General features: G+C 52.4%; 1 protein-coding gene across 3 annotated transcripts; it reads left to right on the top strand.

Moving 5' to 3' along the window:
* Positions 1–12,314: 12,314 nt before the first annotated feature.
* Positions 12,315–25,502, top strand: LOC121020350 (butyrophilin subfamily 2 member A2-like). Of its 3 annotated transcripts, none has more exons than XM_040460355.1 (9): positions 12,315–12,770; positions 13,616–13,730; positions 14,017–14,304; positions 15,037–15,384; positions 20,820–21,101; positions 22,461–22,661; positions 23,060–23,080; positions 23,181–23,207; positions 24,322–25,502. In XM_040460355.1, exons 3-9 carry the CDS (start codon positions 14,220–14,222, stop codon positions 24,942–24,944), a joined length of 1,587 nt encoding a protein of 528 aa, XP_040316289.1. In that variant the 5' UTR covers positions 12,315–12,770; positions 13,616–13,730; positions 14,017–14,219; the 3' UTR covers positions 24,945–25,502. The 3 variants fall into 3 exon arrangements, with proteins under 3 accessions (XP_040316289.1, XP_040316288.1, XP_040316287.1); XM_040460354.1 differs by having other exon boundaries at positions 12,761–12,856; XM_040460353.1 differs by lacking the exon at positions 12,315–12,770 and having other exon boundaries at positions 13,026–13,730.
* Positions 25,503–26,166: the final 664 nt, after the last annotated feature.

Below are 26,166 nucleotides of genomic sequence, written 5' to 3'. Positions count from 1 at the left end.
CGGGGGCGGCGCCCGCCGGGCCGCGGGGCGGGCCCCCCCCCGGGCCCCCGCGCCGGGGGGCGGGGAGAAAGAGCGCAGGAGGTCGGCCGAAAAGAACGACCGAGGTGGACAGAGCAAGGGAAGGGGAAAGCAGGTTATTGCCGGGAAATCATAACTTTCTGTTTGGCAGTTAGGAAACTTCGCATCTGTTAACAAAAAGTCAGCTAAGTACATTTGAAGATCTAATTGGCTCTAGTAAGCGATTCACGAATCGGGCAGCATCCCGTCCAGCAGGCAGAGGGGGAGCTCTGAGAGGCTGTGTGAAATGGGAGGCGTTTCCAGGAGGGAGGTGGGGCCAGGCGGTTATCAGCAAAAGAAAAGGAAAGGTTGCTTCCCGCAAAGTCACCTTCTGTTAGGCGAGGGGGGTGGCGGATGGAGAGGCCCCTGTAGCAGATTACCTCGTTGGTGGAGACCAGAAAATTCCTAAGTGACCAGTTGAGACTGCTTGTCTGGGGGAGGTTGAAACTGCAGTTTCAGGCTAGGTATAAAGAAAGCCCTGGTGTGGGGACTCCGCCCAAGTGTCTCCACTTGGGGTCTGTAGTTTCCTTGTTGCCACATTTAACAACGTGTTATAGATACTGTCTCATTTTTTCCTAACACTTTTATTTTCAGCCTGAAATATTGTGGATTAAAACCAGAAAGGCTGCTCTATCCATGAGGAGGCACATTTTCGGGGTGAGGATATCAAGAGTGCTAGACCTTCCCAGTGTTTTACAGTTTTATTAAATCCATTTCTGTGGTTATTCTGGACAACATGCCAAGGGGGCAGTCCTCCTGTCGGAGCTCAGACACGGAGACAAAAGGCTAGAGCAGGGCTCCAAACCTTACGGATCGTCTGGTCTCCTGGAGTCGGCGCTAGTGAGAGGGAGAGAAAATAGACTAGGAACGTGCTAGCAAGGATGGTGACCCATATGTTACGCGGAAAAAATAAACGTGGAAGAGAGATAAAGGCAGGGGAGGCGGGAGTGATCAGGAAGGATTCCGAGCAGTCTCTTCATCTGTAAAATGGGAACAGCAGCGCCACCTCGAGGTTCTGATGAGGAACAAATGAGTTAGCATAGGCCTTAGCGAGCGCTCCCTAGATGTGAACAATAAAAAAAGAAATTGAGAGAGACAGGGAGTTTATTACTATAATCATGACATTTGGGGCTATTCCTGTTTCAGAGATTGGATTAATATTTTAGCTTCACAGAGCAGAGCTACAACAAAAGATGGAAAAAAGGTACGAGGATTTTGCACCGTAGGGGAAAAAGCTTTCTCACAATTAGCCTTGTTCCTTGTGTAAGGTAATGAGCTGCCAATCGGGTGGGGGGGTGGGGGTGGGGGGGTGTTAAGCAGAGATCTGATGCCTGCCGGTGAAGGATGTACTTGAGAGGATTTCTGCATTTTGTGGGCATCTCAGGTGGCCAAGGCTTAGAATTCTTTTCAAATATCAAACTTTATGGTTCAACTTAAAATTTACCCAGAAATTAATCTGACCTGTATTGAATGATGCCCAGTGACCCAACAAATCCTTTTTGAATTCTTCGGCTGGTCATTTTTGGAGATTAAGCATGGAGTTTCACCGTATAGCGGAAATACACCTGCTATGTTACATCATGGTCACAGCCAGCTGGTGGCATAATGCATTGTGCATTCCTTCCATAAAGTCAAAAATATTCCTTGAAAATGTTTCCCTTTGTGTTATAACATCTACAACCTAAATGATCGTCCACTGTTTTCTCTATTATCATGCAGAATCAAAACAGCATAGCAGTTTCAAGCAGAAACTTTGGGATGAGACATCTGGCTTCAGATCTGAGACCCTGTTCCTCTGTCTGTGAGGAGAGCAGCTTACTTGGTGGCTCTGAGCTTCAGATGTCTCTTCTGTAGAATGAACTCACCATGTACTATTTAACAGTGGGGTTTTACTGGTCAGAGTGGCTGAAATTAACAACTCAGGAAACGAGATGCTGGAGAGGATGTGGAGAAACGGGGACCCTCTTGCACTGTTGGTGGGAATGCAAACTGGTGCAGCTGCTCCGGAAAACAGTGTGGAGGTTCCTCAAAAAATTAAAACGAGATCTACCCTGTGACCCAGCAATAGCCCTGCTAGGAATTTATCCAAGGGATACAGGAGTGCTGATGCAGAGGGGCAATTGTACCCCAATGTTTATAGCCGTGCTTTCAACAATAGCCAAATTATGGAAAGAGCCCAAATGTCCATCAACTGATGCATGGATAAGGAAGATATGGTTTATATACACAATGGAATACTACCCGGCAATGAGAAAGAATGAGATCCTGCCATTTGCAGCAACGTGGATGGAACTGGAGGGTATTCTGCTAAGTGAAATAGGCCAGTCAAAGACAGATATCATATGTTTTCACTCATATGTGGATCTTGAGAAACTTAACAGAAGACCATGGGGGAAGCGAAGGGAAAAAAATAGTTACAAACAGAGAGGGAGGGAGGCAAACCATAAGAGACTCTTAAATACAGAGAACAAACTGAGGGTTGTTGGGGGGGTGGGGGGAGAAAGGAAAATGTGTTATGGGCATTGAGGAGGGCACCTGTTGGGATGAGAACTGGGTGTCGTATGTGAGCAATGATCCATGGGAATCTACTCCTGAAGCCAAGAGCACACTGTATACACTTTATGTTAGCCAACTTGACAGTAAATTATATTTTAAAAATTAAAAAATAAAAGTGGTGTTTTAAGGATTCCATGCAATAATGCATCTATAAACAGTAGCATAGTGCCTGTAAAGGAGTAAGCAGCAATTAGCCGTTAATAAAGCTAGTTTTCATCCCTACTCTTACACACCATTGAATGTGACACACATTTAATGGCAATGACCGGACCGGACCTTGTTTGGACCCTGATTTGAACAAACCAATTGTAAAAATACATTTTTGAGACAATTGGGGAAACTTATGTATGACTGGGTTTAGATGACTCAAAGAAAACTACAGTAGACTTAATTTTTATTAGGCATGATAAAGGCATTGTGGTTATGTAAGAAAAAAGTCCTTAACTATTTTTTTTAAAAAAACTTTTTTTTGATGTTTCTTTATTTTTGAGGGAGAGAGACAGAGTGTGAGCAGGAGGGGTGGGGGGTGGGGAGCAGAGAGAGGGAGACATAGAATCCGAAGCACGCTCCTGGCTCAGAGCGGTCAGCACAGAATCCGACGACGCAGGGCTCGAACCCGCGGACTGCAAGATCATGCCCGGGCCTCGAGATCACGACCTGAGCCAAAGTCAGACACTTAACCAACTGAGCCACCCAGGCGCCCCACAAGTCCTTAACTACTAAAGATTTATCCTTATGGAGGGGCGCCTGGGTGGCGCAGTCGGTTAAGCGGCCGACTTCAGCCAGGTCACGATCTCGCGGTCCGTGAGTTCAAGCCCCGCGTCGGGCTCTGGGCTGATGGCTCAGAGCCTGGAGCCTGTTTCCCATTCTGTGTCTCCCTCTCTCTCTGCCCCTCCCCCGTTCATGCTCTGTCTCTCTCTGTCCCAAAAATAAATAAAAACGTTGAAAAAAAATAAAAAAAAAAAAGATTTATCCTTATGGATAAAATCGCATGGTGTGTGGGGAGAAGAATGAAGGCAGAGAGATGAATACTTTCCATTCTAGCAGAACGTTAAGGTTGCTGAAGCCGGGGATGGACGGCTGAGGGATCCCTTATACGATTCTTTCTACCTCTGTGTACGTTTGAAAATTTCCTTGATAAAAAAAAATTTTTAAGATGCTGAAAAAAATGGCCGGAAACCCTTCCCAGTACTCTGCTGAATTATAAAATGGCAGGGCACGAATCGTGAAGTGCTCATCTGGGAAGAAAATTGCATTCCTTCATCGCTCCATTGCACAAATGGTTACCAGGCACCTGCAATATACCAGGCACTGTTCAGAGTGCCAGAGAAACAGGTGGCCCAAGACCACCACAGAGTTCACACTGCACAATGACAATGAACCAGTAAACAAAACCTAGGAAGGAAATAAAACGGTGGCGGCAGCCGGGGACTGAGGGTGATTTGCACCCCCTCAGGGAACATTTGGCGACATACAGAGGCATTACTGATTAATGGGGGGAGGGGGGCTACTGGCACCTAGAGGGGAGGGTCCAGGGATGTTGCTAAACATCCTACAGTGCACGGGACAGCTCCCCACTGGCCGGTTCAAAATGTCGACAGTGCTGGTTGAGAAACCCTCCAGCAAGATGGGGTGGTCAGGAGTAGCTCATCTGAGGAGGTGACGGTTGAGCTGAGACCTGACTGAGGAGGAGTAAGCCAAGTGCAGAGCTGAGAGGAGAGTGTGCAGGCAGAGGGGGCAGAGTCCTTGGAGCAGGAAAGCCTTCAGTGGAAAAGGAATAGAGAGAAGGCCTCGGAAGGGGTGTGGCCGAAGAGAAAGTGGGGGGCAGACCACAGAGGGCGCCTGCCCCCTCCCGGGGTCCGGGAGCCTAATGCACGCACCGACCTCACTGAAAATTTCAAGTCTCCCGGCCCCTGGGAGCTCAGTCGGTTGAACGTCCGACTTCAGTTCAGGTCATGATCTCACGGTTCATGAGTTCGGGCCCAGCATCGGGCTCTGTGCCGACAGCTCGGAGCCTGGAGACTGCTTCCATTCTGTGTCTCTGGCTCTCTCTGCCCCTCCCCTGCTCACACTCTGTCTCTGGCTTTCTCTCAAAAATAAATAAGCATTAAAAAAAGAAAAAAAATTTTTTTTTTTGTAATGCTAAGTCTCAAGCCCCACCCCAGATTTACTGAGTCACTCTGCATTTTAATAAGGTCCCCACCCAGGCCACTGAGATCCCTATTTCAGTGAGGGAGGCATGCTCTGGAGAATGGCAAAGGGATTTGGGTCTTATTTAAGCTGCAAGTGTTGCTGGATGAACTGGGGCGAGCCCGGACCCTGGACCCTGGACCCAGCCAGACCTGAAGGGGTCACCAAAGGTTCTTGGTCTTGTCTTGTCATGAGAAGGCATTCAAGGACAGGCACATAGCACAGCGGACAGGCGACACAAGCAGGAAAGTTTACTAAAGTGAAAAGTACACTCTCATGATAAGGGAGCGGGTGAGAGACAGAGAGAGAGAGAGAGAGAGAGAGACGGAGCTTAGCGCCCTGGGGGTTGGGGTTTCTACCTTTTTTTTAACAGTTGTTAACTAGGGGGTAGAATATAACTTAGAGCAGGGAGCAGGATTTGGGGGGTTTTCCTCCTCGCTTGCTTGGGGGCTTCCTGTCCTGGTGCCGCCATCTGGGGCCATCTGGTGTGATGGGGCTTCTCAGGGAGTGAGGCCCGGAAGGGCCTCTGACCCTCCCTGCAGCTGGGCACGGCCTCCTCCATGCTGGCCTCCGGACATCCTGTCAGTAACTAACTGCCCACTCTAACACAAGAACCCCTGGGGGATCTGGGGGGAGCCTGCCATGTCGAACCTCCCTCTCCTGTGATGTGTGGGTACCTGGGGCCAAGTGCGGAGGAGGGAGACTGTTCAAAAAACAGAGATGGAAATGCAGGCTTGGACCACGTGGTAACCACGGAATCACAGAATGTAAATCAGGTTTATTTGGATGTAGCCCCGACAGGACTTGCTGGTGGGCTCGATGCTGGCGGTATGAGGACAGGAGGAGCAGGGATGACTTTCCAGAGTTGGTTTGAGCGGATGGCCCAGTGGCCGGGGACGAGAATAGTGATTCGACTGTGTTTCCTTTGGTGGTGGGATTGGGGGGGGGGGGGAACATGTGTGTGCGCTTGCGTGTGCATGCGTGTGCGCACGTGCTTGTGTGTGCCCGCGTGCGTGCATATGTGTGCATGTGCATGCACGCACGTGCTGGCGTGTGCGCGTGCTTGCATGTGTGTGCCTGCGTGCACGCGTGTGCATGCACATGCTTCCGTGTGCGTGCGTGCGTGTGTGTGTTGGTTAGCGCATGCTGCTTCTGCGGACAGGGCTCTCCTGTGCTGCACGGGCCCCTGCCCCCAGGTCCCCGCTCCAGGCGGGTGTCTGCGCGGTGCCCTGCTCATTACCTCTGGGCCTGGCCAGCGGAAGGTTGGGGAAATGCTCCAGAGCTCCGAATGTGCTTTTGGGGTGTGGCGTGGCTCCCTAGCTCTGCCACCTGGCGGGACAGGGGACACCCGAGTCCTGTAGGTCCTGCTGTCAGAATAAAGAGACCTCTAAGCTGACCGGAGTTCCACGTCCAGCCTGGAGTCCAACCCAGTCGGCCACACGCAGGCCAGCTATACCCCAGACACCTGCACACCCACGGAAGAGAAAATAAATGTTGATATAATCGCCCGAGACGTTCGGTGTTTATCTGAGGCATCCTTACAATAGAAACCTGTCTGGGGGCTCCTGGGTGGCTCAGCCGGTTAAGCGTCTAAGCATCGGGCTCTTGATTTTGGCTCAGGTCATGATCTCTGGGTTCATGAGTGCGAGCCCTGTCGGAGCCTGCTTGGGATTCTCTCTTTCCCCCTCTCTGCCCTTCCGCTGCTTGCGAGCGTTCTCTCTCTCTCTCTCTCAAAATAAGTAAATTAGCTTTAAAAATCTTAAAAACAAAACCAAGAGACACCTGTCTAATATGCATACACCCACTATAGAGTAAATATTAGTACCATTATTATATATATAATGGTAAATCCTTGCCATTGATCGGGTGGGGGACTAGTTTGTCCATGTCTGAGGTTCCTATTTTGTGAATCTGAGCAGCTGAATCATCGTGCTGAACGTGAAGTTGGGGGGTGGGGACCTGAGGAGAGAGGGTCCTTGCTCTTCCCGCCCCAGGGAAAGCCTGGAAAACAGGCTTAACTCCAGGGCCTGATTTGGATGAAGGATAATCCCAGGGCTGAGAAGACTCCCTAGCACCTGAAACTTTATCTCCAACCTGCTCACTATTGCCTGACATCTATTTCATGAGGGAGATAGCCTTTTATCCAAGAATTAGAAATCACAGATTGCAAGTGCAATGTAAAAGAAATTTCAAATGCGATATAAGAGAGCAGATGAGTTTTTAAGGTAGATAATGATCCTCTCTCTCTCTCTCTGTCTCTCTCTCTCATCTCTGTTTTTATTCAACCGTCGGTTTGGGCACAAACCCTGTCTTTCAGGCACTGACTCCATTTTCCCTCAAGTATGCAAATGTGAAATACAAGAGACTTTGCCTCACAGAAGTCTGTCTGATAAGGGATAGGGTTAAAAAGTCAGCAGGCCCTGGGCATCTGAAACTGAGTACCAAGAGGAGACTGGATATCCTGAAGTCAAACTTCTCAAATTCCACAAATTGGCCTCGGGGACAGTCTATTTTTAAAACAGAAATAGGGTCTCAAGGTATGTGCTCCATTCAATGAATCGATGAGCCTTTTCTTTTCTCTCTCTCTCTCTTTTTTTTTTTTAACTTTTTTAATGTTTATTTTTAAGAGAGAGAGAGAGAGATACAGAGTGTGAGCGGGGGAGGGGCAGAGAGAGAGGGAGACACAGAATCCCAAGTAGGCTCCAGGCTCTGAGCTGTCAGCACAGAGCCGGACTCGGGGCCAGAACCCACTGGCCGTTAGATCATGACCTTAGATCATGACCTGAGCAGAAGTCAGATGCTTAACCGACTGAGCCACCCAGGCGCCCCCACCTCCCATGAGCCTTTTCAAGTGTTCTGACTGCCAGCTAGAAATTACCATCCTTGGGGCTGAGACCAACATTTCTGGAGAGCACCCCTCTTTGGGTTAACAATAGCCCCCCAAATAAATAAACAAAAATAGAAGCAGAAGAGACAGTCTGCAAGATTTCTTTGCTCTCGCCACAGCAGATCATTGGACAGTGGGGCTTGTTGTTTTAGGCGTGCGCTGAATAACAGCTTTCCCCACGGCAGCTGAGAAACCTGTCCATCAAAATTCACGGGTTTTCCTCCCACAGAATGGAGTTGTCGCTGGTAATTGGCCATCTGGCCTGGGAATACGTTTCCCAGCACCCCTTGCTTCTAGGCGGGTCCACGGACTGATTCTCACCGAGGGAACATGGGTGGAGGTGAGGTGTGTTACCTCTGGGCCAAAGCCACTTTCTCTCTTCTTCTCTCTGGCCACATGTGACGGATTCTGCTGTCAGGGATGGGGACTCACAGATGAAAGGAGTCACACAACAAAACCTACCTGCCAACCAGGGGCAACCGTGCTGACAAGGATGTGAGCAAGACGTTAATGACCGTTGAATTAAGCCCCTGATATTTTGGAATGTATTTGTTACAGCGACTAACGATACTCGAAGCGGTATATATATATATATATATATATATATATATATATATATATATATATTATACCTTCCGTGTTCTAGAATACATAGAAATAGCAACGGTTCCTCAGGGAGGTAGGACTTCCAAAAGTTTCCTCACTTTCCCGGCTTGGTACACCCCTCTTTAAATAGCCCCCAACCCAGAGGTTCCTGGCTGACTCAGTGGGTAGAGCATGTGACCCTTGATCTCAAGGTTGTGAGTTCAAGCCCGACGTTGGGCATGGAGCTTAGTGAAAAAAAAAAAAATCTAAAAACGTCAGAAAGATTTGGCAAATTCATATTATGATCAACGTGCCTGGGCCAAGAACACACACATGACTTTACCAACAGTCAGGGGCTCTGGTATGTTAGTTACCCAGTATCTGGGGGGCAGAAATGCACCTTTGGGGGCCCTTACCTGAAGTTTAGCATCTAGTTCGGAAATCAAGCTGCTTCTCTGGGTCAAACTAGTGGGGATCCTCCAGAAGGTTTCATTCTTATCGGTAGGATTTCCAACATCAAAGCTTTTGGTAGAATGTGAAAGTTAAAGACAGTTTCCCAGTGACAAAGCAGGAAGCGCCCAGAGGAGGGGGCTGTTTGCGACTTTGCTGGGGCAGCGTGACTTTGGAGGAAACAGTATTTCCTGTTAACTAGGCAGTTGGCTTCAGCAAACCTGTCTGTTAGCCCAGCCTGAGGCCTGGAAGGGCAGATTTCCACATCCCAAGCTACTTCATCCTCTCTCACTCCCCTGAACTCCGTCGCTCCTCACTCGTTCACAAGGGGGTTGTGGGGCCCTACGTCGTCGGACAGGTCCTCAAGAGCATCTAGTCCCTTCTTGTGATGTCAATGGAGAAGCGAGCGCTTCTCCCAGCAGGTGTCAAAGACTGGACAGAAGGCATCCCAAGGGGCAGTCCCCGAGGCCCCCTGCTCACAAAAGCCTATTGGAGGCATTCCTGACTCTTACGGGGAAAGGCCAGGTACCTAGGGCCAGACTGGAGACAAGGCTGGGAATGGCCAGGCATTTAGGAGCCAAGGATGCCCAGATAAACACAACCCACTGATCATTTTAGAGCATAAACTGCGAGTTACTCCTACACGTATTTCAAGTACATTGTCGGTGCCTTTGAGCATTTCAGAACTGTGTTCTACGACAGGGGTGCTGAAGTCACCGGGGTCGGGGGGGGGGGGGCCCCGGAATGCATTGATGTCTGCAACTTACTTTAAAAGGCACGAAACAAACAAACAAACAGGGCCGGAAATAAATAAATAGTGGGGCACCTGGGTGGTGGAGTCCATTAACCATCCAACTCTTGACCAGGATCTCACAGGTTCGAGCCCCACATCAGGCTCTGCGCTGACAGCACGGAGCCTACGTGGGATTCTCTCTCTCTCCGAATTTCTCTTTGCTTTCTCTCTCTCTCTCTCAAAATAAATAAATAGACATTTACAATTTTTTTTAATAGAAAGAAAGAAATACGAATGAAGAGGAGGATGAACAGGATAGATTATAACAAAGTAAGCAACCGTCTAGAGCTGGTCTCTCTGCTCAGACACACCATCTCGGCACGCGGCCCCCAGGGCTCCTGCTCGTTTTTCTGTGGGACCTGGGGACAAATGCGGAGTTCCTGCTCCAGACGCACCCGAAAGCTCCCCCCCCCCGCCACTCCCCGGCTGGTCACGAGTAGGAAGCCTGCGCTGCCTTCCCACTTTGTTTCTGCGACGCCTTTGAGCCCACTCTCGGATCAAAGGCCCCCCAGGACACCTCTGCGGTGGAGAAGTGGTTTCCGAGGCCTCTAACCCCGGCTCAGCAAGAAGGCGTCAGAGAAAACGTGGCCTGGAGTCTGGGCTCGTGTTAGGGAATTTGGGGGAGGGTTCAGGGAGGGGATGCTCTCAGGGAGGTGGGGCAGGGGCGGTCCTGCAGGTGGGCATCTTCATAAATCCTGTCTGGGGGAAGGCTGCATCTCATGAGGCTAAAGCTGTCACTGGAGGAAGGGCAGCGGTCTCTCAAAGCCAGGACAGGAGGATGGCTGGGCCTGGCTGCGGTGTGGAACAGCATTCACGGTTTTCTCCGTGTTCGTACGCAGTTGTCGCGCGGTCTTGTTTTTTGTCTGGATCCGTCACAGTGATAACGTGTGATGTCGATGTTCCCTGAAATCGCTTATGGTCATCAGGACACTGAGTCCGGGCCGATGTCCAGATGTTAAGGGTTGCATTTCTCCTCAGGGCGCCCTCTTGGCCTGTGGCTTCTGGCTGGGTTTGGTCAATGGGGAGCCAGGGCAGAAGATGGAAGAAGGGGAGAGGAGGGAGCACTGTGGGCGCACTATCTCCCTGGGCTCTGTCCCTGCAGGGCCACTGCTCCCTGGCCACACTCCCCTCCACAACTCACGGCTCCTCTTAAGGGAGCCCTGCCTGCACAACCGCCTTCTTTCAGGTCTCCAAAACGGCCTCTCTGCCTCCTCCCCTTTGGGTTAGGGGTGGGTGGTAACAGGTCCCCTGTTCCTGGCCCTGGGTATAGCTCCATCCCGCATTTTTGTGAACAGCTCCCTACGGACCCCTTCCTGAAGTTCCCAGTGTGAGCGTCCCCTCCAATGCCTGTTGAGTCTTGCTGATGCTGGTGGCCCCGAGAACGCTGGCTCACAGCTCCTTGTCCGGCGCTGGGTTCTGACAGAGGTTCATACTGAAACGAAGGGTTATGAAGATGGCAGGATCCACCTGGAGCGCACGTCCACCGGCTTGTGTCCCCAGCCCCAGGCACAGTGGAGACCCGCCAGTGGAGAGAGTCTGCCGGGACTCGGCGGTGCGCAGGGTTGCAGACGGAGAGGGTCTGTGCGCCTGCAGAGAGCGCTGGGGCACGTGTGTCCTGTATCATCAGAATTCCCCCTTCAGCCAGGAAGGGACAGCCCGGGGCCTGGGACCGGCATCACAGGTCAGGACCCCGCGCAGCCTCGGGTAGAGCGGCTGTTCCAAGGAGGATGTCGATTCTCGGCCGGTGGCTTGTGTCTTCGCAGGGACGGTGAGACACAGAGCGGCAATCCCCAGCCTTCTCCCTCCAGAGATGTGTCTTTCCCCCACGAAGCTGTCTCCCCCCACAAACATTTCCTGCGTGTTGCCTGTGGGCCACAGAATCTGTGACAGGCGACGAGAAGTGGTGAATAGTAGATCCTTAAGCAAAGACAACATGACAAAACGGAGGGGGGGGGGGAATATATACAACCCACACCTTACACAAAAATCGAACCTCCTTCAAATAGAAAACAGCCCAGTAGAGAAATGAGCACAGGATATAAATTATTAGCTCGCAGAAAAGGAAATGACACGTGACAGGATGTGCAATGTCACTCCGTAGAGAAAACAGGCACAGACGTCAGAGCGCCCTTCTCCAGAAACGATCATTCTCACTGTTGGACAAAGCATGTGAAAACGTTTCCACCTCGTTCCTTCCGTCTTAGTTCAGGTGCCCCAAAAGCTGACTTTTGAGTCAAGGCCGAGGTCGTCGACCTGGGAAATGACCCCCCGCCCCCCCCCCCCCGGGAAACCAAGTTCAGAAATAAACACAAGGAAAAAAAAGCCAACCAAGTGAAAAAATGGCATAAAGGGTACCTCAACTAGTTGGTTACCATATGGGCAATGGGGCTCAATCCCACCCAGTGTTCTCAGAATCCTCGCAGCAGGGGTGGGGAGCCTGGGCCATTTACCCACAGCCCCATCCGCCCCTGGGGGGGGGGGTTAACTCCCCTGCACTTCCAGGTCAGGCTGTGTACATGCGAAGCAGCAAGCATCCTTGTGTTAGAGAAAGCTCTCGGGGAAGAAGGAAAGCAGGCACCTGGGGAGCCACCTTGCGGGAACCTTCCGCCTGAGGGGGTGGGGGGGGGGTGGTGTGGGATTGGACATCGACGCCATCTGTTTACAAGGCTCTGCCCCTGAGAGTGCAGTGAATGCCTGATCAGATCCGTCGGCCCTCCCTCCACTCCCATCCGTTTAGCCGTGCTCACTTCCTGTCTTCCGGTAGGCGTCCCTGTGATAAGGCCCCGCTGCCCCCTCCCCGCCCCACCGTGGACTGGAGCCGGTGGGGGCGTCCCACCCAGGCCAGGCCAGAGGGCAGGCCTTGCGCATCTGACTGCCCGCCGGGGCATGGCGTGGCACTTAGCTGTTTCACTCGCGCACGGTACAACTGCTGTGTGCGGCGCCCCCCGCTGGGACTCGCAGGGGAGAGGGGGAGAGAGGAATCCCAGGGTGCAAGTTATCTGCGGGGACGTGCAAGGTCCCTAACCTACGATAACGCGGGACAGAATATAGTAACAGGCAAAGCCTCGGGGGTCAGAAGAGTCTGAGGACGCTCCAGACCGGGAACGCCTGGAGTCGTTCTTGGAGGGGACAAGAAGGCGGGGCAGGGATTCAAGGGGCGGAAGTGGAGAAGGATTTGGGTGAGGGAGAGCTGGGCGGGCAGCAGCGGGGTAGGAGGCCAGGGGAGCCGTTGCTGGTGTGTTAGCTGCACAGGTTTGAATCGAAGCAGAAGGGAGTTGGAGGCCTTCGGGGAAGCAGTTGGGCCCTTGGGGAAACATGAAGAGATGTGCTTTGGGAAGGTGACTTTAGAACAAAGCTATACAATGGTCGGACTGAGGTCTGCGGGGCATGGGAGGGGGGCCCGTGTGGGTGTAGAGGATGTTGGACTCAACCAGACCGACAGAGCGTGACGCCCAAGGAGAAGGCCTTTGTTCAGTGCCACCTTCCTGTCCCCGCTGGAATGTCACCTCCCTGGGGTGACTCAGCATCTCCAACTCGCATCCTGAGCATCTCTCACTCAATAGTTTTTGAATGAATGACAGGGCGCCCGAAATGGCCACGGCACCTTCTTTACTACCTCTGCACCCCTCCCTGCGTTCCCTCCTTCTCTCTCCGGCGCCCTCCTCCCTGCTCCCCACAAACCCAGCAACTGGGACAGATTCCTCTGGCTTTGGAAAGAGGGCTGCTTGTCTTTGTCTCATCACCCCCAACTCCAGCCGCTACACACTCAGATATCTCTCCTGGTGGTTACCTTGCTTCCGGAAAAAAGAAAAGGAAAATTTAAAAGGTCAGCTCATCTCAAAAGGCTGTCTGCAGCAGTGAGAGTTTAAAACTGTCTGTGTATTCTGCCTAGTAACTGGTGAGAGAGTAGGCTCAAGGATACCATTGGCTGGGCCCGTCCACCGTCGGCCAATCCTGGGCTCTAGACCATTCATCGAGTTCTTGGGACTCTGCGGTCAGAGTGGACCTAGTCTCAGGTCCTGCCGCTGGGCACTCTGCGAGTAATGGAAGGCGAAGGTAAATTTTTTTGTTTTTTGTTTTTTCTTCTCCGGTTTCAGGGCGGTTTGTTCTCTGTTTGTGACTATGAGATTAGACAGAAGACGGACCACAGGAAAATCATCAGTTAGTTGGGCGTCAGAGGAGAAAAGAGAACGCAGAAGTTAATTCTAGAAGGTAGGAAAGGGAGGGAGGAGGGGTAGCGCTACCCCTCTGGGGGCAGGGGTGGGGCGGTAGGTGGCAACCCACTCTGTGGGCGGCGGGGTCCCCGGGAGAGGAGCCGCTGGGGTACCTGGGGTACCTCCCAGCGCACCCCGGGATTCCTGGGGGGTTGGGGGGGGGGGGGGCAAGGGTATGGAAAAATATCAGGTGACAGCCGAAGAAACTCAACTCTGGCCGGAGAAGTGAGCCGGGGAGGGCGGAAAACTGCCTCCCCGATCATTGTGTCGTTGGCTTAATCCAGGGAACGTCTAATGAGCCCATCCGTCGGGAGGTACCTGAACCCGGAGACAGCGTGGGGCGCGCTGACGATCCCCCCGCGGTTACAGGAAAGCTGGACTCGGATCGGAGCTGGGGCCCCGTCTCCTCGGCCGGTCTCTCCACGTCTGGTGCCCCCAGGCCTCCGGTCGGGCGCTGACTCTCCCGGGTGCCTGGTCGGTGGCGCTGATGGAGCCCGCGGCCGCCCCCCGCTGCCGCGCGCGGGGCTCGCTTCTCTTCTTGGCGCTCCTCTGCGGGTGTGCCCTGCTCTCAGGTAGGGGGCGCCCCAGCTCCCGCAGCCTTGCAGAGGGGAAAATGCACGCCCGAGTCGGGAGGGTCAAGAGGTATTGCAGTTGGGGTCAAGCACCTTCCATTCTGCACCGGCTCCTTGATTTCACACCAGCGCCGCCTGGTAGGAGAAACAGGGTGAGAGCCCCAGAGGCGGGCTGCACGTACAGGGTTTGCGCTTTTTGAGCGGCGACGTTTCAACTAGTGAAAAGAAAACGGACGAAGTGCGCTTTCATAGGGGATCTGGCTTAACTCCAAATAACCCGACTAGCGCTATTTGAACTTTGAGCTGATGGGAAATACCTCCCAGTGAGATAGATAACATTTCGCATTCTAACATCTCCGCATTGCGTGTGCGTGTATCTTGCATTTACAACGCATTTCAGTTGGGACTCGCTCGAGTTGAGGCTACACTCCAGGCCCTGTGCTAGACTGGGGGATGGTCCGTGTCTGCAAGCACGGGGTCTGGGAGGTCCTCGGGATGCGCTGTTGGTACTTTGTTCACAAAGGAGGAACAGCCCCAGGAGCGGAGAACCCCACCGGGTGTCTCGTGCCCGAGACCGCGGCTGCTGGGGGCTGCTGGCCCCCAGAATCCGCAGCTCAGGAAGCCCCTGGGCCCTGGGAAAGCCTAAGTCGTCCCCCCAGAGTATCTACTTCCTTTCCTGCCTTCCATATCCGATGGCTGTGCCCCGTCTGATTCCGCTCCTCTGTCGAACAGCCCAGTTTACTGTCGTGGGTCCAGCTGACCCAGTCCTGGCCATGGTGGGAGAAGACACCACGTTTCACTGCCACCTGTCCCCCGAGAAGAACGCTGAGGACATGGAAGTGAGGTGGTTCCGGACTCACTTCTCGCGGGCAGTGCTCGTGTACAAGGGTGGACGAGAGAGAACCGAGGAACAGCTGGAGGAGTTCCGAGGAAGGACGACCTTTGTGAGCGACGGCATCAAGCAGGGGAGCGTGGCACTCGTCATACACAATGTCACAGCGCACGACAATGGCATCTACCACTGTTACTTCCAAGAGGGCAGGTCCTACGATGAGGCCATCATGCGGCTGATGGTTGCAGGTGTGTCCTTTCATTTTGCTCGGTTGCTTTTTCAGTGTCACTCGCAGAGAAAGCTTCTCTCCTCACCTCAGGCCCGTGGCAGACCAGCACATTTGTGCCTCGAATCCTCTTGAAGCGGGGAAAGTGGCTTCCTCCTGCCCCAGGACCACTGTGGGCATCGACCACCTGCTACACTGTGGGCATCGGTTCTGGAGACGTAGGCACGGGACTCAGCTACAGCCTTGAGCCAGGGAGAATGTTTAGTCCCTAGAGATAGTTCTTTTTTTTTTTAAATAAGTTTATTTGTTTTATTTTGAGGGAGGGGGAGGGGCAGAGAGCGAGGGAGAGAGAATCCCAAGCGGGCTCTGCGTAGTCAGCGTGCAGCCTGACGTGGGGCTCGATCCCACGAACCTCGAGCTCATGACCTGGGCAGAAATCAAGAGCCAGATGTTCAACCAACTGAGCCACCCTGGCGCCCCTCTAGAGATAATTCTTATGCCTACTCAGAGATCTCTGGGGGTCCTCCTTAGTAACTTGTTTTAGAATTCGACATTTTTAGTGTGTAAGACAATACACAGACAGAAAAACTTATGAAACATGAATGTACAGATTACCGGATTACTATGAACTGTAACCCATGTGACCGCTACTCATATCAATGAATAGAGCCCTGCCTTCTCCTGACCGGGCGAATTCGGCCCACCATAACAAAATACCCCATAGACCGGCTTAAGCGACACAAATTAATTTTCCCACAGTTCTGGACGAAGGTCGAACCGTCCACAGGTTTGGTGTCTCCTGAGGCTTCTCTCCTTGGCTTACAGATGGCTGCCGTCTCACTGTGTCCTCACATGGTCCTCCCTCTGTGTCTTCACGTGGCCTTTCCCCTGTGTGGACCCACCCCTGGTATCTTTCTCTGTGCTGATCTCTTCACAGCCCAAGGTATTGGACGTGAGGGCTCCAACACGTGAACGGGGAGGGGCATAGTTCAGTTCATAACATGCCCCCTCTCAAAACCCCCAACTGACACGTGTTCCCAGAAGTGCTGTATAATGGGAAATACACATCTTCCTCTTTTAGACATACGACAAATTTGGTTGCCAAAATGTTTGTACCAATATATACTCTTACCAATTGTATATGGTGCTCCATACATTTGCCATCAGGTCCGAAGACAAGTTTTTCACACTTGAATTCAATTCGTTCTCTTTTTAAAAAAAAAAATCTTTTTAAATACTCATTTATTTTTGAGGCAGAGAGACACAGAGCATGAGCGGGGGAGGGGCAGAGAGAGGGAGACCCAGAATCCGAAGCAGGTTCCGGGCTCCGAGCGGTCAGCACAGAGCCCGATGCGGGGCTCGAACTCACGAACCTTGAGATCGTGACCTGAGCTGAAGTCGAAGTCAGCCGCGCTCAACCGACTGAGCCACCCAGGCGCCCCAACCCATTTCTTCTTTCTAGTCAGTTGCTTTTCATGACTGGGGGGGTCAAACACTGACCTTGACCCTTTTCACTCCCCTTCCTGAATTTTCTCCTCAGCATGTAAAGCCTTCTGGTGTAGTATGCACTTTGCTTATTCACCCTGCTTATTATGTCTCTTCCACTAGAGGGATTTTTTTTTTTTTTTCTATTCTGCTCCTGTTGTATGCCCATGTCTGGGGCATAGTAGGTGCTCAACGAATAGTAATTGAATGGATAAATGAACCTGCTGCATAAGGCTCTAAGTGCTGTTCATCATCTCATGCCTGCGCTGTCTTCATTCTGAGCCTCCGACCTGCTTCTTCGACCTTTTCCTGTGAGCCTGTGGTCAGTCCAAATTTTTAATCGTCTTTGATGTGTGTGTTAGAGCAGGCTGGGTGATGCTCTGGTAACAAGCAGCCCTCAGCACTCAGTACGTGAAAATAACAAAGGTCCGTTTCTGACCATGAAACGTGTCCTCATGAGTCAGGTGGGGCTCGACTTCACAGGGACCTTCCTCGGGGATCTGGAGCTTTGCAGTTCCCCTTGGCAGAGGGAAAGAGCCTGGCAAATCCCCTCCTGGCTCACAAAGCCTCTGCCGGTGAGGGGCGGCATGTTATTTACACTCACATTTCATTGCCCAAAGCCAGGGACGTCCTTCACCGCACAGACGAGCGGAAACGCAATCCCAACCGTGTGGCCAGGTGAACTGAAAATTTTTGGTGGACGGCACCAGAGTACCTTTTCAGGCTTTTGTCACCGGATTTTTTTTTTTTTCTAGCTTTATAGTCCAAATCACAACCAGAGCCAATCAGGAACTGAGTAACACCAGCAGTTATTCACCACTATATCTCCGGCATCTAGCGGATTGCTTGACATCTAGTAGGTACTTAAAAAATAGTTGTAGGGGTGCTTGGGTGGCGCGATCGGTTAAGCGTCCTACTTTGGCTCAGGTCCTGATTTCGCGGTTGGTGAGTTCCAGCCCGGTGTCGGGCTCTGTGCTGACAGCTCAGAGCCTGGAGCCTGCTTCGGATTCTGTGTCTCTCTCTCTGCCCCTCCCCTCCTTGCTCTCTCTCCTCTCTCTCAAAAATAAATAAACATTAAAAAATATTTTTAAAAATAGTTGTCAAATGAATGAGCGGAAAAAAAGAAATTGCTGATATCAAAATTTCAGAGTGGGAAAATTTACCTTTGGGCTCCCTCTCGTCATAGACATTCGCAAGTTCATCCAACAAATGCTCAACAAGCCCTTCCTATGTTCAAGTCACTGTTCCAAGAAACCGAGGATAAATCAGTGAACAAAATACGCGAAGTTTCCTGCCCTCATGGAGCTCACATTCTAGAGGGTGCAGACAGCCAATAAACATGATAATTAATTACACTGGATCTTATATCCTGTGGTGGTGAGCACTGTAGAGAAAAGAAAGCAGAGAAAGGGTTGGGAGTGCTGGGGGGGTGGGGTGGGGAGAATGGCCAGAGCCAGCTTCCCTGCAAGGATGACAATTGACCAGAAGCAGAACGGAGGGGGTGAGCTGTGCCCCTCTGGGCAGAGGGACCCGGTGTGAGGCCCCATCTGGCACCGCACCTGGCCCCTGGCGTCTAGATGGGGGACCACGTACTTTGTCACTCACACTCTCTAATTTTGAGAGTAAGAAGCATGGGGACAACTGGAATCCACCAGGGCTGTCCAGCAAACTATGACATACGGACATCCCTTGTCTTGATAAACATTGATTTTGCCTCCCCCCCCCCCTTGGCGCAAATACTGACCGTAGTGAGAGTGACTGATGTGTACAGATGAGTTCATTACAGTGTGATTAATCACCAAGCCTGCTGACCCCAAGGGAAAGCCGTGGGAATGGAACAGAGAGGAATCTCGCAGGGTTTCAGAATAGCAGTGGCATTTAAACCGAGATTTCTAGGAGTTTATTAATAATGGTTTTAAGGTATGATCTCACCGTCGGGGCCAGTGTGTTATATTTTAAAAGAAACATTTGGGGGCGCCTGGGTGGCTCAGTCGGTTGAGCATCCGACTTCAGCCAGGTCACGATCTCGCGGTCCGTGAGTTCGAGCCCCGCGTCAGGCTCTGGGCTGATGGCTCAGAGCCTGGAGCCTGTTTCCGATTCTGTGTCTCCCTCTCTCTCTGCCCCTCCCCCGTTCATGCTCTGTCTCTCTCTGTCCCAAAAATAAAATAAACGTTGAAAAAAAATTTAAAAAAAAAGAAACATTTGAAGACTGGAAAAGCCTTTAAGATACACATAAATCAATGGCATTTCAGTGGATCAGACCCATGGAAGTAAGGCTTAGGGGACAGTGAGGTCCCCCCTAAGTAGGCCTCGATTCACAGATGATAGGAGCCCCCATCTTTGTTACTGAGAAGGGCAACCTTGTATGTAGTTAATAGAAAATATTGTGGCGGGAAGATTTCTCACCCTGGTGCTCTGACTCTGTTCACAGCAGCCCTGCGCAGGCGACCGGGATGGGTTTGCAAGCGGTGGGAACCCTCTGTCCTTTCCCTGTAAACGCGACCCTGGCCTGGCCTGCCCTGCTCCGAGCTGAACTGTGGAATTGTTTGTTCGTTTCTTGTTTTCTCATTTGGTTAATTGGCTGGCTGGTTTCGTCCTCAAGTCTGTTGTCTAATGCTTGCCCTTACTGAACCCAATTTTGTAGAATTCCCTTCCAACCTGCCCAATTCTTTTGAGTCTTGTCATGCTTCAGAGTTTCTGTGTGAGCCTTTCCATACACAACTAGTCTTTGTTTCTTTGTTTCTTTCTTTCTTTCTTCTTGGCAAAAATCAGATGGAGCAGGTAGCACTAAGGCTTAAGCAACTGCTTTAATTTTGTCTTTTTGCCTCTTAATTTGTCTCAATTTTACCTTTTAATTTGCTGTCTAGCCCGAACAAACGAATTACTTAGAAGTTTGGATGAGACAGTGTGGTCCAGCAATAAACTGGAATTTTATTTTGCCCTGTTGTTCTAAAATGAATAAAAATAAAATAAAATAAGATAAAATAAAGTAAAATAAAGTAAAACAGTTTGGATGATCGCTGGACCCCTGGCTAATGGGGCAGAAGTCTCCTAAGACTGTGCGTTTTCAGGTCTTGCATTAGTATTCTCTTTTATTTTTTTTTATTTTTTATTTTTTTTTAGTATTCTCTTTTAAAGAGAATAAGTTGAAAAAGTCTGGGCTCAGGATTTTGTGTGATGTTCTGCTGACATTGAAGACGTGATATTGTTTCTCGAGGATCCCACGAGCATCCAGATCTTTCTACTAGGTAGGTGTTGTGGAGGGACTTAAGGAACTCATCTCGCTGACTGAGCCCCCTGGGAGGTAAACTTCCCTGAATTGGGGGAAGGGTAGGTTTCGTATTCTAGCTCTGTCCATTCTCCTAAAATCCAACCACTCCTTATGACCTGCGATGATGTGAAACCCTAATTAGCCAGGAGAGAAGGGACAGTGTCTCGAGGTCAAAAGCTTCCTAAGACTCTGCTGGCCTGGCAGGTTTCTGTCCTTGTCATGTGATTCTGGAGCTTCTGGAAGCCAATGCTACTGACAAGTCCTCCCAGGACAGAAAGTGAAATCCTCAACCTGCCCGTCTCAGGCCAGAGTGCACATTCTCACCCAGCAGTGAGCAAACTAACCTCTCTCACTGAATCGAATCGGTCAACGAACACTTAGGAGACAGACGGATGTGTGCCACTGTGATGGGGTCATAGGTAGAGCACAAAGCAAAGTGGCGTGTCATCCTGTCCTCAGAGATCTCACGATCCATTGGCCTCTTGGTCTCCTGGTGTTCTCTTGCTTCCTTCCCTCTGTCCCTCCCTTCCTTCCCCCCCACTTCATGGCAAGGGTGCTGTGGGCATAACCAGTTTCTCTGGCCACTGGCCACTGGCCATCTGTCTCCTTCCCTGGGCTCTCCTCACTGGGAGCTGATCTAAGACACTTTGGCTAAGACACTGTTGTTGCCTTTTTAGCTGAGCCCTGGTCTCTGTCCCCAGGCCTGGGCTCCAAGCCCCTCATTGAAATGAAGGGCCATGAGGACGGGGGCATCCGGCTGGAGTGCACATCCGTAGGGTGGTACCCAGAGCCCCACGCGGTGTGGAGGGACCCTTACGGTGAGATCATGCCCGCCCTGGAGGAGGCTTACACTGTGGACGCCGACGGCCTCTTCACGGTCACCGTGGCCGTGATCATCAGGGACTGCTCTGTGAGGAACACGTCCTGCTCCGTCAACAACACCCTGCTTGGCCAGGAGAAGGAAACTGTGATTTTCATTCCAGGTTGGTTCCCTGCCCTCTGGAGGCCCATCAGGTGGAGGCAGAATCCTCAGACGGACAGACTGGAGCCTGGGGAGGTAGAAACGTGGGGCAGAGGGGTCCTGCGCCCCACGGAGCTGGAGGCCGCTCCCCTCGTCCCAAGGGGAAAACCAAACAGTCTTCTCTGAGGGTCGATCTGGTGGTTTTTTTCTCTGCTCTGGTCCTGATCCTGCAGCAATTTGTATTGTTTTATTTTTGTTAAAGTGTATTTATGTATTTAAGTAATCTCTGCACCCACCGTGGGGCTTGAGCTCATGACCCCGAGATCAAGAGTCACCTGCTCTTCTGACTGAGCCAGCCAGGGGCCCCCGTGGCCATGTTTAAACACTCAGAACAGTCACAAGTGGACAACGGTATGGACAAGTGGCTACCTACACCCGGAGGTGCTGCCTGGTCTCCCTTCCTGTCGGTGGAATTTCTCAAGGGAAGCGAGGGGTGGGCGGGACTCTATCTACGCGCACACACATTCGTCCGACGGATACTTAGCAAGCATCACCTGTGCTCAAGGCCCTGTGCTAGAAAGCAAAGATAAATCAGTGAACAAAATACATAAAGATCCCTACCCTCATTCTAGAGTAGCAGAGAGCAAGAGGTGAAATAATTAATTAAACTGCAGACTATATCAGATGACGGTAAGTAGCGTAGGAAAATTGATTGGGGGGGAGGGAGGGGAGCGCCAGGGGGCATGGGGGAGTTGTAATTACAAAGAGGATGCTCAGGGAAGTCGTCGCTGAAAAGATGGCGGTTGGGCAAGTGAGGAATGGACTGGGCAGATATGTGAGGACCCAGCAACCCAGGAAGCAGGAGCAGCACATGCAAAGGGCCTGAGGCAGGGGCCTGTCTAGCAGTTTGGGGGAACCCCAAAGGGCAGGCGTGGCTTGTGGGCAGGCGGGGCGACGTCAGTGAGTTGGTCCAAGTGAGATAGGACACACTGCGAGGTTTTAAGCAGAGAAGTGACATGATCTTGCTCTGGCTGCCGTGCTGAGGATAGACTGCAGACAGTATGGGCAGCGGCCCAGGATAAGGGATTGCAACATCTCAGGCAGGAAGGAAGCGATGGTAGTTTGTGCCTGGTGGTGGCCAGTTAGCTCGGTTCACCCCGATCCCTCCCACGGTGACTCAGGTGTGCTGCCTTTCTGTCGCCTGGGCCCCCAGCCCCGGCGATCGCCGCGGGATGAGCCGGGGTAGGGCCAGGGGCCCTCTCTGGGGTTTCTGAGAGAGAAGGCGGCAGAGCAGGGACCCCAGGGAGCTCTTCCAATGGGGCTCTCTCATCCTGGGGCTCCTTTTTCTCACGACATGGGGCTTTTCGGGCTCCCTTTTCAGAATCCTTGCCCCCCAGCACACTCCCCGGGATGGCGGGCCTTGCTGCCCTCCCGCCTTCTCTGCTGCTCCTCGTCGCTGGAGTCCTCTGTCTCGCCAGGAAAGTCCACCGGGAAAAAGAGGTTGAGAATGAGGAGAGAGAAACCGCATGTCAGGAACTGGGGAAAGAAGATGTGGAAAAAGAGAAAGAACATGAGATCCGAGGTAAAAGAGCAGGAGGACAGGTCACGGTCACAGGGGGACACAGCTCTGACAGCTAGAAGCCCGGGCACAGGGAGGCAAGGAACAGAGGCGGCAGCAAGGGGCTGGGAACGGTGGCATCTTGTGACCCGCCCCGCCCTCGCAGCTTGCTCCCACTCTGCAGAGGCCCCGCCACCCCCCTGCCCACAGGGCTGTCTTGTTGAACAGAAGCAAACCCCATGAACACTCAGAAGGCCCACCCCGGGCTCACAGACCGTTTGTGGAACGTTGACAGTCCCATAGGCAGGAGGGGAGGGGGCCCGTGGTGTCCACGAAAGGCCCGTCCTTCCTCGTTTGATTCAAACTCAAATTCTCTTATTTCTTCCACTGAGGACACTCACGTGCGTCTGTTTATTTTTCAGAGCAACTTCAAGAAGAGCTGCGTAAGTTTGGCATTTCCTGACGTGTCCCGTGCCGTCGTCGGTGCTCTGCTCCGTTTGTCCCCCCTCCCGGAGCTCACCTCTGCCTGTCCCTCTGTTGCAGGATGGAGAAGAACCCTGCTACATGCCGGTGAGCCTCTGACACTCCCTCACATCCACAACTCCTCCCCACTGGCCAGCCACCGGGGCCGATTAGCGCACACAAACTGGGGTGCAGGCCAGCTGGGGGAGGGGGCGCTGGGGTCAGCTCCCTGGCAGTAACCCCTGCAGCCCTGGGTCCCAGCTCTTAAGAAACGCCTTTCTGCTTCCCAGGTTACTGTGTGTCTGGCCTGGGAGGGAAGGGGGGGGGGGCCGGGGGGGGTGGTGCGGGGACAGGATCCTAATGCCTCATCCCCACGAGCACTGTGCCTCCGCTGGTTTCTCCCCTTGTGCTCCAAAGCGCCAAGGAGTCCAGGCCGTACCAGATCCCATGGTCCTCGGACCTTTCCTCTTTGGGCGAACTTCCAAACTGTCAGAGTCAGGTGTATCAACAACGCGGGGAAGGGAGAAAGTCACTTTAACGTGATAGAAATGTAGTTGGGCCGAGTACTGACAGCAGTGGTGGGGAGCCGTCCGCGGGATGGCAGGGGGCCCCAGCGTTCCCCGTGTCCAGAGAGGTCACCGACGGAGACTTCACACCCGTGTTGATAGAGCAGAAGCAGGGTGGCCCGTGGAGACCTTCTCCTGTCTTTGTCCCCTGTGAAGGATGCCCTTGTGAGTCACTTCAATCAGCTGTCGCCCGTTTAAGCTGGTGGAACACACCCAACCTGTGAAAGGACCTCTTGCCGCCCAGGAATCCGCAGGGAAAAACTGGCCTTAACTGCTTCATTGGGAGAGGGGCCTCTTGGCTGGTTTAGGCCCCGCTTGGGAACTTCCTAGGTAAAGAGAGTCCCAGACACCTTCCGTCTTGAATAGACAAGGGGGCAGATCTGAGGATGATGACAGAAAGCAGGGGCCACTAACTTCAGTTCATTTGCTAAAGTTCCCCCACTGTTTAGGGTTGTCCCCGGCCCGAGGCAGTGTCCCCTCACTCGGGAGACAGACCAGCAGCCTCAGCAAGTCTGTGAGCCGGCTTCCTGCCCGGGAGCAGGTGCAGGGGGCCTTCCCCACGGGGATCTCCCACCACCTTCCTGGGCCCTCTCTGGGGTCCGGGAGCAGCACCGTCTCCTGAGACGCCAGACCTAACCGGGAGACTTCCTCTGCAGCTGACGTGGTCCTAGACCCAGACACGGCACATCCTGAGCTGTTCCTGACAGAGGACTGGAGAGGTGTGAGGCGAGGCCCCTCCAGGCAGAGTGTGCCTGACAACCCCGAGAGGTTCGACTGCCGGCCCTGTGTCCTGGGCCTGGAGAGCTTCTCCTCAGGGAGGCACTACTGGGAGGTGGAGGTCGAAAACGTGATGGTGTGGGCTCTGGGGCTTTGTAGAGACAATGTCGAAAGGAAAGGAGAGGCCTTACTGGTTCCTCGGAATGGCTTCTGGACCCTGGAGATGTTTGGAAACCAATACCGGGTCCTGTCTTCCCCCGAGAAGATCCTCCCCCTGAAAGAGCGCCTTCGCCGTGTGGGCATCTTTCTGGACTACGAAGCTGGAGATATCTCCTTCTATAACATGAGGGACCGGTCACACATCTACACGTGTCCCCGCTCACCCTTCTCTGGGCCCTTGAGACCCTTCTTCAGGCTGGGGTCTGATGACAGCCCCCTCTTCATCTGCCCAGCCTTCACAGGGGCCCGGGGGGTCGCGGTGCCCGAGGGCGGCCTGATCCTTCACAGGACGGGGACCCAGCGCAGCCACCAGGGTCAGTTCCCTGGTCTCAGAGCCAAGTAGAGGGCCCCGGCACCCCTGGCAGGAAACGGGTCGTGTCAAGAACCGCCTCCAGAGGCCTCCTGGACACCCTCTTCAGGCCCAGCCCTGCCTGGCCCTCATCAGGCTGTTGCTTCCCCGATTCATTTGCTGGTGACCACGGGGGCACGGGCCGGTCTCGGAGCCGTGCTGCCACACGGCTCCCAACCTGGAAAGCGGGAGACAGTGACGGGTTTTAACATCAGCGTGACACGGTCAGCCTGATGCCCGGGCACCAGGCTCTGTGGACTCGGAGTGAGGGACACAGGACCCACTGTAAGGGGAGGGAAACCATAACAGGAGGTCAGGGACAGGAAGCCAAGCCTGGGGGGAGGGAAGGGAGAAGGGCCTGGGTGCTGTCCGGCCTCAGTTACAGCTATGGGGGTTGGAGAGCTGGTGGTCCCATTTCTATCCCTCCCCCCCCCCCCCCCCCGGAGATTTCCAGATTGCACTCCTAGCCTAGAACTGAGCTGAAGAAAGATGAAAGATGAAGACCCGCGTTGGCCTGGCTCGGGTGTCCCCTCAATAAACTGGGAGTCAGTACTCAGTGACTGAGTATGGCTTAAGGGTTAAGGTCGCAGCTGAGCTGGTGAGAACTGCCCCGAGTGGATCGCAAGGTTCAGGTTCAGTGGGCAAAGCAGCAGTTTCCAACGTTTTGACCTCAGGCCACTTAAGTAAGATACCTCAAAAGTTATTGAGGACCCCAAAGAGTCTTGCTCACTTGGGTTATATCTGCGAACATTTATGGCATTGAAGGTTGAAACTGAAACATTTAAAAACTGTATTTATAATTTATATGAAAATAGCAATAATAAACCAATAATAAGTTAATAGGAAAAATATGTTTTATGAAAAATCACTTGTTTCCAAAGCAAAATAAATGTTATTGAGAAATGTGGCATTCTTTAAGGTTTCTGCAAGGCTGTCTGGCTTCTCCTAAAAGATGGGCTGCACCTTCACATCTGCTGCTATACTCAGTGTTGGAGTATCACAAGTCATGCCATCTTGAAAACTTTGAGAGATTGAGAGCAAAAACATTATATTATTATTATTATTATTATTACTACTAATGGGGTCTTGGAGTGATGGCGGTCTGGAGCTGATGGCTAAGAAAGAATTCTTGACACGTCTTTGGTGCAAAAAGGTGATTTTATTAAGGCACGGGGACGGGATCCGTGGGCAGGAAGAGTGGCACTGGGGTCGTGAG

Source organism: Herpailurus yagouaroundi, unplaced genomic scaffold (assembly GCF_014898765.1).
Source record: "Herpailurus yagouaroundi ecotype Mexico unplaced genomic scaffold, PumYag 250, whole genome shotgun sequence".
In the NCBI taxonomy this organism is placed as follows: Eukaryota; Metazoa; Chordata; class Mammalia; order Carnivora; family Felidae; genus Herpailurus; species Herpailurus yagouaroundi.
This window is presented reverse-complemented; position numbering and strand designations above follow the sequence as displayed.

Coding starts and splice junctions, on each gene's coding strand:
- LOC121020350 (XM_040460355.1), top strand. CDS start 14,220: ATGGAGCCCGCGGCCGCCCCCCGCTGCCGCGCGCGGGGCTCGCTTCTC. Junction 15,385..20,819: donor CATGCGGCTGATGGTTGCAG/GTGTGTCCTTTC, acceptor CTCTGTCCCCAG/GCCTGGGCTCCAAGCCCCTC. Junction 23,081..23,180: donor GCAACTTCAAGAAGAGCTGC/GTAAGTTTGGCA, acceptor CCTCTGTTGCAG/GATGGAGAAGAACCCTGCTA.